The sequence below is a fragment of the Lepidochelys kempii genome, chromosome 3 (assembly GCF_965140285.1).
Source record: "Lepidochelys kempii isolate rLepKem1 chromosome 3, rLepKem1.hap1, whole genome shotgun sequence".
Taxonomy (NCBI): domain Eukaryota; kingdom Metazoa; phylum Chordata; order Testudines; family Cheloniidae; genus Lepidochelys; species Lepidochelys kempii.
In genome coordinates, this window is record NC_136382.1 from 120,218,748 (window position 1) to 120,229,391 (window position 10,644).

The 10,644-nt window shown below is 41.4% G+C and overlaps 1 protein-coding gene across 4 annotated transcripts in view; it reads right to left on the reverse strand.

The window, feature by feature from the left end:
- Positions 1-9,912, reverse strand: part of TMEM242 (transmembrane protein 242) — a 45,258-nt gene extending 35,346 nt beyond the window's left edge. For all 4 annotated transcript variants that reach the window (XM_073337751.1, XM_073337753.1, XM_073337755.1 and 1 more), the window contains exons 1-2: positions 9,749-9,912; positions 7,823-7,923 (exon numbers count right to left, since the gene is read on the reverse strand). In XM_073337751.1, the coding sequence (XP_073193852.1) occupies positions 7,823-7,923; positions 9,749-9,878 (231 nt within the window). In that variant the 5' untranslated portion in view covers positions 9,879-9,912. The remainder of the gene's footprint in view (positions 1-7,822; positions 7,924-9,748) is intronic.
- Positions 9,913-10,644: the final 732 nt, after the last annotated feature.

Sequence of the window (10,644 nt, forward strand, 5' to 3'; positions counted from 1 at the left end):
TGCAAGAGAATTTAAAGAACAGTTTTTTTCATATATTCGAAAGAATAGCAAAGAGAAATATGTATCAGAATAGCAGCCATGTTAGTCTGTATTCGCAAAAAGAAAAGGAGTACTAGTGGCACCTTAGAGTTAAAACTAAGTATCAGGATTAGCTTGATTTCCAAACTTGTTTAAAGCATTTATAGCTCTTGGATTTTTGCTTTCAAAAGATGACCTGCCATGGAAAAAGATTAGGTTTATGATCTTGTATGATATATACAGAAGACTTGAAAGTATGTGGTGGTTTCATTTTTTTTCCCTAAAAAAGTTTGTTACAAATTCCTGTCTTATCTATCCTGTTTTTCCTGGAATACTTTATAAATCCCTTGATGGTGATGGATGATATGATGAACTAGGATGATGTCTTCATAATTACCTGTAAAATAAACCCTGCGCAGTTGAGAGAGGGAGTTTTAATCACAAATTTTAGAAATTCTAGGTTTTTGTTTGTTTTCATTAATACCTGCTTAACTCAAACATGTGCCAAACAGTTGTGAGAAAAGATCTCATTGTTAAAGGATCAACATCCTTACCCTTAACTTTAGGGTAAGAAAATCCCACACCAGTTCTTTAGCTCTCCAATGTCAACTCCAGCAAAATCATAGAAAACAAGATTTTACACTACTGATATTTCTAATGTAAATCAGCAGAAAAAATATCTAAATTGACCGCACCCTACCCATTGGTTAAGCCTTTATTATACATCATAAAAAAGTGTGAAAAACCAAGTGCACAAACCCAAGATTTTCCTTTTGCAGGTCATCTTTAAATAACCTTCCTGAAAATTTTAATATAGATCCTGCTATTTGCCCTCCTGCATTTAATTTCTATCTATTTAAGCATATGTAGAGTGCCCACCACTCTACATTTGGACATTGGAATAGGATCAAAAACTTTTCATTCAACTTTGAATCATAAAACAACTATATATTTAAATAATCCCAGAGACAATCATTAACCGTTTTCATTCACTTTTTAAATTTCTAAGATTTAGTTCTGAGCATGGTTATCCAGCTGAAATATATGTTCACAAAGCATATATTCAATAGCAATCTGTCTATTTACATAGCCTAATCTAATTTAAGAGTAGAAACCATTAACAAAATGCTATTAAACTTGGGGCAACTCAAACACTGTTGGCTCAGTTCTCACCTTAGAATTACGGGCGCACATCGTTTAAAATCTGAGTGGCATGCACGGATACATGCATTGTGTATATGTATATATATATATATATGTGTGCACAAAGACACAAACTACAGTGATCATTATTCAGACTAAGTCCTTTATATAAAAGTCCTATGATCTCTGTACAGTAGCTAATGAATGTTCATAACAATGATTCTGTTACTTTTAGAAATTCTATAACTTTTCTTTGTCTGACATTTTTCCTATCTAAATATTTCAAATATAATATAAAATCTGAGAATTTCTCTACTTTTGAACATGAAAAACCATGCCAAAAAAATCCACTTAATTGAATCTTTAAGTGGGAGACACAAGTGCTATTTGTGAAAATGGATGGCAAAAATTAATTCTATTTAAATGCTTCATTGCGCCAAAAAAAGTGATAATCGAAGAAACTGATCTGGCTTTATTGGCAGTAGTTCAAGAGAGTTTAGTCACAAGCCGACTCCTCGGGGGTATTAAGTATCCAAATAAATTGTGGTGTTTAGAGAAATCTTTGTCGTAAGATGTTCAGGCAAGCTATTTAAATCCTCAAGAGAAGTGATGAATGAATTGCTAGGAGAAATGCTTCTGAGATCACAATGCAATGGCATAGAAAAAATGTTTCATTAATTAAAACATACAAATAGCTATGTATTGCTCTTTTAAGTGAATGGGGTTTTACTCACACCTTTGTTACTTATTGTCAGTACACATTCGTTTCTCTTCATCACAGCTCCAAGATTTGAAAATACCTCTCTGAATACAAAAATAAATTGCTAAAACACTTTTTAAAAACAGGCCAGGAAAATAGGGAACAGAATTCACTGACTTGATTCCCAAAATCTATGTTCCAAATTTTTGCTTTTTTTTTTTTTTTGGGGGGGGGGGAATTGAGGGAGAGGGAAGAAGACAGGGGACAGACACGCTACCGTTGAAGGTACCTTTTTCAAATGTATTAGGGACAAAGGCCCCAAACTTGCAATTGTCTCCATGTGAGCAGCTCTCTATGTCTGCAGAGAAGCCCCATTGCCTTCAAGGTGCTTAAAGTTAAGCACATGCTCACTGCTTTGCTGGATTGGGGCCAGATTTCTCAGCACCTGACATGATTGACCCCACTGTGAGTTAAGTTAAATGCATGCACAAATCTTTGTAGGATTGGAACCTAAATCACAAGAAAAAGAAATTATGAGTTTGTCCTTTAATGGCACTGGATTTTATTTTAAAAAAATCTCTTAACTGGCAGTTTCTGCTTTGGGGTGTTGCAAGTCAGAATTAAGGTACATTATCAGAGCTTGTCCTCCAGGTATTTCATACATGCTTAACTTTGCTCTCATGAGTAGTTACACTGATTCCTATTTCAATTCATAGGAGTAAAGTTAAGCATTTACATAAGTATCTGCAGGACTGGGGCCTTGCCTCATACTTTCCTAATCAAAAGGTGCAAACTTGTGTACTGTGGTCACGTCAGGCATAGAGATGGAAATAACCTTGAGAAAGTCATCATTAGGGCCCTACAAATTCATGGTCCATTTTGGTCAATTTCACAGTCATAGGATTTAAAAAATAATAAATTTCATGATTTCAGCTATTTAAATCTGAAATTTCAGTGTTTTAAATGTAGGGGTCCTGCCCCAAAAATGAGTTGGGGGGGCGGGTTGCAGTACTGCTACCCTCACTTCTGCACTGCTGATGGTGGTGGTGCTGCCTTCAGAACTGAGCAGCTGGAGAGCGGCGGCTGCTAGCTCGGAGCCCAGCTCTGAAGGCAGAGCCGCCGGCAGCAGCAGTGCAGAAGTAAGTATGACATAGCATGTTATTGCCACCCTTACTTCTGCGCTGCTGCCTGAAGAGCTGGGCCCGCAGTCAGCAGCCGCCACTCTCCAGCCGCCCACTCTGAAGGCAGCAGTGCAGAAATAAGAGTGGCATGGTATGGTTTTGCCACCCTTACTCCTACGCTGCTGCTGCCGGGGTGCTGCCTTCAGAGCTGGGCCCCTGGCCACCAGCTGCCGCTCTCCAGCCGCCCAGCTCTGAAGGCAGCAACGCAGAAGTAAGAGTGGCATGGTATGTTTTTGCCACCCTTACTTCTACGCTGCTGCTGCCGGGGTGCTGCCTTCAGAGCTGGGCCCCCGGCCACCAGCTGCCACTCTCAAGCCACCAGCTGCCGCTCTCCAGCTGCCCAGCTCTGAAGTCAGTGCAGAACTAAGCTGGTATTACCAGGACCCCCGCCCCCAAATAATCTTGTGACCCGCCCCTGCAATTCCTTTTGGGTCAGAACCCCCAATTTGAGAAACGCTGGTCTCCCCTGTGAAATCTGTATAGTACAGGGCACACAAAAGACTTGATTTCACAGTGGGAAACCAGATTTCATAGTCTGTGACATGTTTTTCATGGCTGTGAATTTGGTAGGGCCCTAGTCATCATGTAAGGAATGGTGCCAGGTCATCGTAATAGGGTATGACCAGCGAGGAGATGGATAAATGGTGTCCAGCAGATCACTGGGAGGTCAACTACTGAGCGCTCAAAGCTAGTGATGGATTGAGAAGGCTTCTGAAAATTCTGCTATGGTTTCACCAAGAGTCAGACATGAATAAACGGATTTTACTTACTTACTTATTTACAGCAGTCCTTTCCTGCATCATGCCTGGCTCTTACCCCTGCTGTTAATCTCTCACTTTTGTAAGCATAAAAACATTATTCATTTTAACTATGCATTTTACATCTATGATGACTGCATTTAACTTTAAAGCTAGTTATTCATGGTTATGCTTTTACTTTTGTATAATATCATTTAAAAGTTGTATTATTACAAATGATAATGTTCAATGCTCTAAAATATACAATTCTAAATGAAATTAATAATGCTACTACAGAGCTACTTTTCTGGTTTGGTGACTAGTCCTCAGCCATTCTTTTGTTGACAGTTATACCATTTTCAAAGTCTAGCCTCAGAAACTGTTCACCAGCTATCCTCACAATCAGCATGACAAAAAGCAGCATTTCCTTTTTATGCTCTATAAGGTTCTAGTTCTTGGTAGACACCGATGTTTGCTGATAAACTGTTTTCATTCAGTTGCAGGGCTAGCAGCAAATATAGGTTTCAACCAAAAAGGAAAATCCTTCACTTCACTTGGTGCCACGTCCAACCTACATACACTTCAGTGTCATCTTAATGCCACTCTAGATTAATTTCATATTGAGTAGTAGGGCAGGTCAGCCAGTGAAGAGCATACAGATCTGAAATGGTGTTAATGTAACGTCCAGGAAAAAGTTGTTTTAAAACATCATTACAAGATGGTAAAAAGTAATAGCCAGTCATAATAAAACCAACTGAGCTATTTGAAACAGGATTTATATAATTGTGGAATTACATTATTATACAGTGTGCCTACTTCTTAATATATTTAAAATGAGACAACTGGCTTAGTTTCTATATATCTTACAAAATTGAATGTCATAAAATTAATTACAAATAGTTACACGTATAAAAGCCACTGACACTATACTCACACACTCTAAGTAAAACAAAACATAATAACTGATACTATAACTTTATATCCCTCAAACCCTTCTCTCTCCAAAAGCTGAGAGAGAAAGATGAGTTTTGAAGACAGCTTTGAAGGTTAAAAAATCTGGGCATTGTTACACTAAGTAGACTAAGTAATTTTGTGTATATTTCAAATCTAAATAGGCCATACATAGGAAATACAATATACATATAAATCCATAAATACAATATCCATATAAATAGGAAATACAATATACAATATGGCCATAAAATAATGTATAAATACATTCTACAACTAACCTGGCTTGTTTATTTTTAAATCCAGTGACGTTTAATATTCATCAAAATCTTTTATCACTTGCTAAAGCCAGGTATAAGGCAGGAAGGCACTCTGCAAGCTTTCCCAAAAAATCTCACCCAGTGTACCTTAATCCTCACCTACATCACACCTTTCCCAGTATTCTAGTAGCACAAGACTCTTCTGAACATAATAATAATTATGCTAAACCAGTGGTGGGCAACCTGCAGCGTGGGCAACACGCAACCCCTCGTCAGGGTAATCCGCTAGCAGGCTGTGAGACATTTTGCTGACGTTGACCATCCGCAGGCGTGGCCGCCCGCACCTCCCAACGGCCATGCTTTGCTGCTCCCCGCTGCTCCCATTGGCCATGCCTGCGAGTAGTCAATGTAAACAACTGTCTCGCAGCCCTCCAGCGGATTATCCTGACGAGCAACGTGCGGCCCACGGGCTGCAGGTTGCCCACCACTGTGCTAAACTGTAAAAACATTTTTCACTGTTGGAGAGGATGGGATGTTAAAAAAACTGATCCCTGTTGGTTTTCTGCTACTAAAAGTACCCTGCTGTTTATTTTCTTATTTTAAATTATCTAGATTTTGATCATTTATCTTCTATTAGTTTGTCTTTAGAAGAATTGTTACATTACTCACAGAAAAAATGTGTATGCTGCATCTTACTGTTCACCTATCTGAAATTAGAGGGCGTTTGCATTTTTTGCTAGATAGTCTAGTATTAGAGGTGACATGGGATCAGTATGGAACAGCCACAGAGTGATGCGTCCCAGCCTAAAGTAGGGTTTTGCAAGATGAAGGATGGATCTCAGATATTCCCTCCTCCAAAAGAAGACATATTGAGGGTACAAAATAAACGCTGTGATAAACTTAATGGAAAGTACAATGAATAAAATGATACGATTTTGTATGTCAGATCAAAAGGATTTAGAGGGTGAGGTATCTCTTGGGTGCAATAGATATTATAGTAGTTTTAGTGTTTGATCAATTTTAAGTGTTTATTTTACAAATGCTCATTCAATGAAAAACTGACTAAGGAAAAACTCTTCTTGAATAGTTGTGTTCTGTTCCAAGATTAGATATATTTGCACATATAGTCCCATCATTAGGTTTGTCCTTGCAGTTAAAAATGCAGAATTATTTACAGGTTTCTCGGTCTAAATGTTTATGGCACAGATGTTCTACTAGGTCAATATTATGTATTTACATAATCTTTATTTTAAAATTCCCTACGTATATTAATTATACACACAGAATGTCCTCAACTTGAATATTTTTAGAAGCTTTTTGAATGATCTAACACTATTTTTTATTTATCTTATTGCAAGTGTTACATACATGTGAGTCACAGACCAGTACATGTACCATGCGTTGTAATACCTAGGTGGCATGGGACAAGTTAAAGATGGAGTAACATTTTAATTTTAAATGTCCATGTTTTTCTCTGTATCATCTAACTAAAACAGATTTCTGCATATTTATTTATAACAGTGATCATTCATGCACTAGGTTTATCTGTGACAGAATATTTATCTACATGATATTCATTTAATCATATAGGTTGTAATCTTGAAAATGTGTGTGCTTAACTTTAAACTTGTCAATGGGACCACTCACATAAGTAAAGTATACCCATGTTTGCAGAATCGGGGCTTTAAATTGCAAATGTATTGTTTAAAAGCTTTGTGTTTCAATAATTTTGTGACAGAGGGCTATTTCCTGCAATATCCCAGATAAACCTTAGTGAATTAAGTTAAATTTTTTAAGTATAAGGACCCATTGTATTAAAAATAGAATTGTTTGTGTTGTTGTAGGACTGTATGTAACTTTTCTAGGGTAATGACTAATGTATACCTTGGGGAAATGTTATGAACTTCAAAGGGACAGTATGTGCAAAGTGGGCTTCCTAGGAGGTACTTGGGAGGGCATTTGAAGCTATGCCCTGAGGAGGAAAACCCATTGTCTACCGATTGATCTGGTTTCCTGAAGCAGGTAAAGAGCCCTGAACTATGAGGCTGGACTAAACTTTTCATGAGTGTGCTAGTTCTGTGCTGAGGCTGTTATAAACTTGTGACCATAGACAAGAATCCTTTGTGGGATCTGAAGGACTAAACTCCTGCCAGAACCCATGCTGGAGTTAGGCTGATCTCTGGTAAGCTTATTAGTGTGCATGTAGGTTCTTTTATTGTTTTTAATATGTTTTCTCTGTAATGCTTTTACCCTAAGAATAAATAAGTTTGCACAGAAAGTGCTTTGAGGTAACATTGTTATTAGTCTCTGAAGAGAAAACAAACAGGTCTGCTTAGACAGTCTGACTTGGCTGGTGCATTTATAGTCTAATTAGGGAGCTGTGCAGCCTGGAAATATCCCGGTCAGAAAAGTAAGAGATGCATGTCTCCACCCACGAGAGACAATGGCTGGAGAGCCAGAGCCTAGCGTCTGTGCCCTTAATTGACCATAGAGAGGGAATACAGGTGTAGTCTCCCTGAACTGAGATAAATTTATTTAATATTTTTCATTGGATTATAGTAATATGATCACAGCAGACTGAATAAACTTTTTATGGGTTTTATTATAACCAGCCCAGATCTGCCACTAAAGCAGTAAGGAACACTAACACCTAACTTAGAATTAACTCCTGCTCTCATTGACTTCATTGATGCAAAATCAGGCCTCCTGGTTATAAAACTACTATACCATTAACAATTAGTATAGCCAAAATGAGCCTGCAATAATACACTATGAAGCAAAAATTTTATTTTTACTTTCGCATGGTTGTATAGTACTTTAAAAGAGACAAACCTTATCGAACCAGTTGGGGTTTTTCTTTTTAGCCATAGCAAGTGTTGTACCAAAACCAGCTATCACTCCTGCAGTAGCAACAGTACCTAGAAAAATTCCACCTGCCAACAAAATTTAAGAAATTAAAATAATGAATTTATTTCCTAGAAAAAAATAATGTTCAAACATTAAAAAAAAATCAGAAGTGCAGATCTATCAGCAGCTGCCTAAGGGAATGGAATAGCTGTCAAACTGCTCATTTTCTCAATCTAGTGAATGACAAGGAATGTTTTATAATATAGAACTTTAAAGATCAATGATTAGTTTATATCAGCAAATTAAAATGCTGATTTGCTACTTCACACTCCTGGCGAAGAGAAAGGGCACATGGCCAGTAAATCCATGTAGAGACTGATCATCAATAGGAAAGATGGGTAAGGCAACTTCTGTTGTTGAGAGGGAGAAGATTTCGAGCCACTCAGAACTCTTCTTCTGGTCAGGTCTGTGTGGTTCAAAAGCTTGTTTCTCTCACCAACAGCAGTTGGTACAATAAAAGATATTATCTCGGCCACCTTGTCTTTCTAATGTTCTGGGACTGACACAGCTACAACTACACTGCATTCATCTATAGGAAAGTCAGATAAAACCAAGCAGACTCCAGGCTTTCCCAGGTAAGGTCCTTCTCCTTTACAGTGCTCTCTGAGCAGTATCTCCCCACAGCAGCATGGGTCTCTCAAGAGCTATGTATCCCCTGGCTATATACTTCAGCACCCTTTCTTCCAGGGGGAGACTTAACTCTGCTTCTTGCAGCGTTCATCAGTTCAAATTACCAACTGGAAATCTGCCCATATATGAGGACACATTCAGCAGCTGTTCTCCAGCTTTGTTCCTGTTGTGGCGTAGAGCACCATTTCTATACCCATGGTGGTAGCTGAGGGGCTTCTGCTGGTCTTGGGAAGAAGGGGAAGTGCAACTTTCAGTTGCTCCAGAGAGACAAGGTGGGTGAGGTAATATCTTTTATTGAACCAACTTGTGTGGGTGAGAGAGACAAGCTTTTGAACTACACAATGTTCTTCAGGTCTGGGAAATGTACTCAAATTTCACTGATAAACATAAGCTGGAACAGACTGTTTAGCATAAATAGCTAACACATATTTCAAAGGATCATTCAAGGTGAAGTTGCCCATTAACAACTCCGCAGTCATGGGCTGGTTATGAGGGTTACAAATTGTTGTTGTAATGAGCCATAAATCCAGCGTGTCTGTTCACTCCATATTTTGTAGTGTCCAGCAAAGGTGTGAATTTAAGCTCCCAGGCTCATCTTTTGAAGCTGTTGTGCAGGTTTCCTTTGAGGAGGAGGCCTGAGAGGTCAGATACAGAGTGATGGCTTTGTGACAAGTGCAGTAGCTTCAGAGGCATTTCCAAACCTGCTTGCACTCTCTTGCTCCCCTCTGAGCAACCTGAAGAAGCAGGTCCCACCCAAAGGGATGGTCCCCTTGCTCCCTTTGGGGCTGGAATGAGGCGCTGGGGCTGCAGCAACAGCGGTGCAGGGGGAACCACTCCTCAGAGATGGGGGTGGGCAGGCAGAGGCTGTCAGCACCAAGATGTGGCTGAAGCCACAGCACCTGCTAGAGCAGCGGTGGCCCCTCCTGCAACCCATAAATCCCCCAAGGAGGCAAAGGGCAAGGAGTGGGGCACTCAGCTCAGCTGGGGAGGGGAGAAGCAGCAGCATCCTTGGGACCTTCTTGTTACAGCCCAGGCTGTGGCCAGCAGCACCCCAGCCTGCCCCCCTGCCCACCCTGGGACACAGCCTGTCTGCCCTGGAGACAAGGGGCTTTCTCACACCATTGCTGTGATGGGGGGGAGAATCTTCCCCACCTTGTGGGGACTAGGCAGAGCAGCAGCGCCCCCACGTGGGGCCTTTACCCCACCCCCGGCTCGCTGCACCTTTGATGAAGAAGAACTTGTCCTGGGCTGCTGCAGGGTGACGGCCCGCCCCCGCCACGGGCGACCCCAGCCCGGGCTTCCCCTCCGCGGCAGCAGCAGCGGCGCCCCCCGCGCCAGCAGCCGGCGCCATGCTCGGGTCGGCGAGCCAGGCTCCTCCCTGCAACCCGGATGGAAACCGAGCTGGGCAGGGACGCGCTAGCCCAGCCCCCGCCCGCGCAGCCGGCCGCGCTCGGCTCGGAGTCCCTCGTACTCCTCACCCCGCCGCGGCAAGGCTTCCCCAAGCCGCCCAGACCCGCCGCGCCAGTCTCTTCTGGCGTCAGCTCAGGGCGGGGGTGTCCTGCCTCCCCCCTTGATGCACCTCCACCCCCAGCAACAACCCACCCCCAGGCGTCAAAACTGCGTTAAAATGATTAGCCCCCCCCCAGCTGTGAGTGAGCGGGGCGGGGCAGTTTTAGGGGCTGGTGTGTGACAGAAAGTATTGGCGAAAAGAACAGGAGGACTTGTGGCGCCTTAGAGACTAACCAATTTATTTGAGCATGAGCTTTCCTGGGCTACAGCTCACTTCATCGGATGCACAATCAGCCTGAAGGGGCGAGTTGAAGACAGCGGCTGAGGCAGCCTGTAAATGTCTTGCCGACACCGGCGGGCTAATCCGCTGTGTGGCGTGTGGCTTAACGCTGCATGTGTGTTATAGACTGTCCGTTTTCTGCGGCAGCCTTTGCTTCTTAAAAATAGGAAAGTATTCTGCAGTAATATGTACAATTTGGGACAGGGAATGTCTTTTTGCTCTGTGTTTGTATAGGGCCTAGCTCAGTGGGGTCCTGGTCCTTGGCAAGACACATAATTTTACAATAGTAATACTTATAGTGTATTTTCCGTTGCTGCAAGATACACTT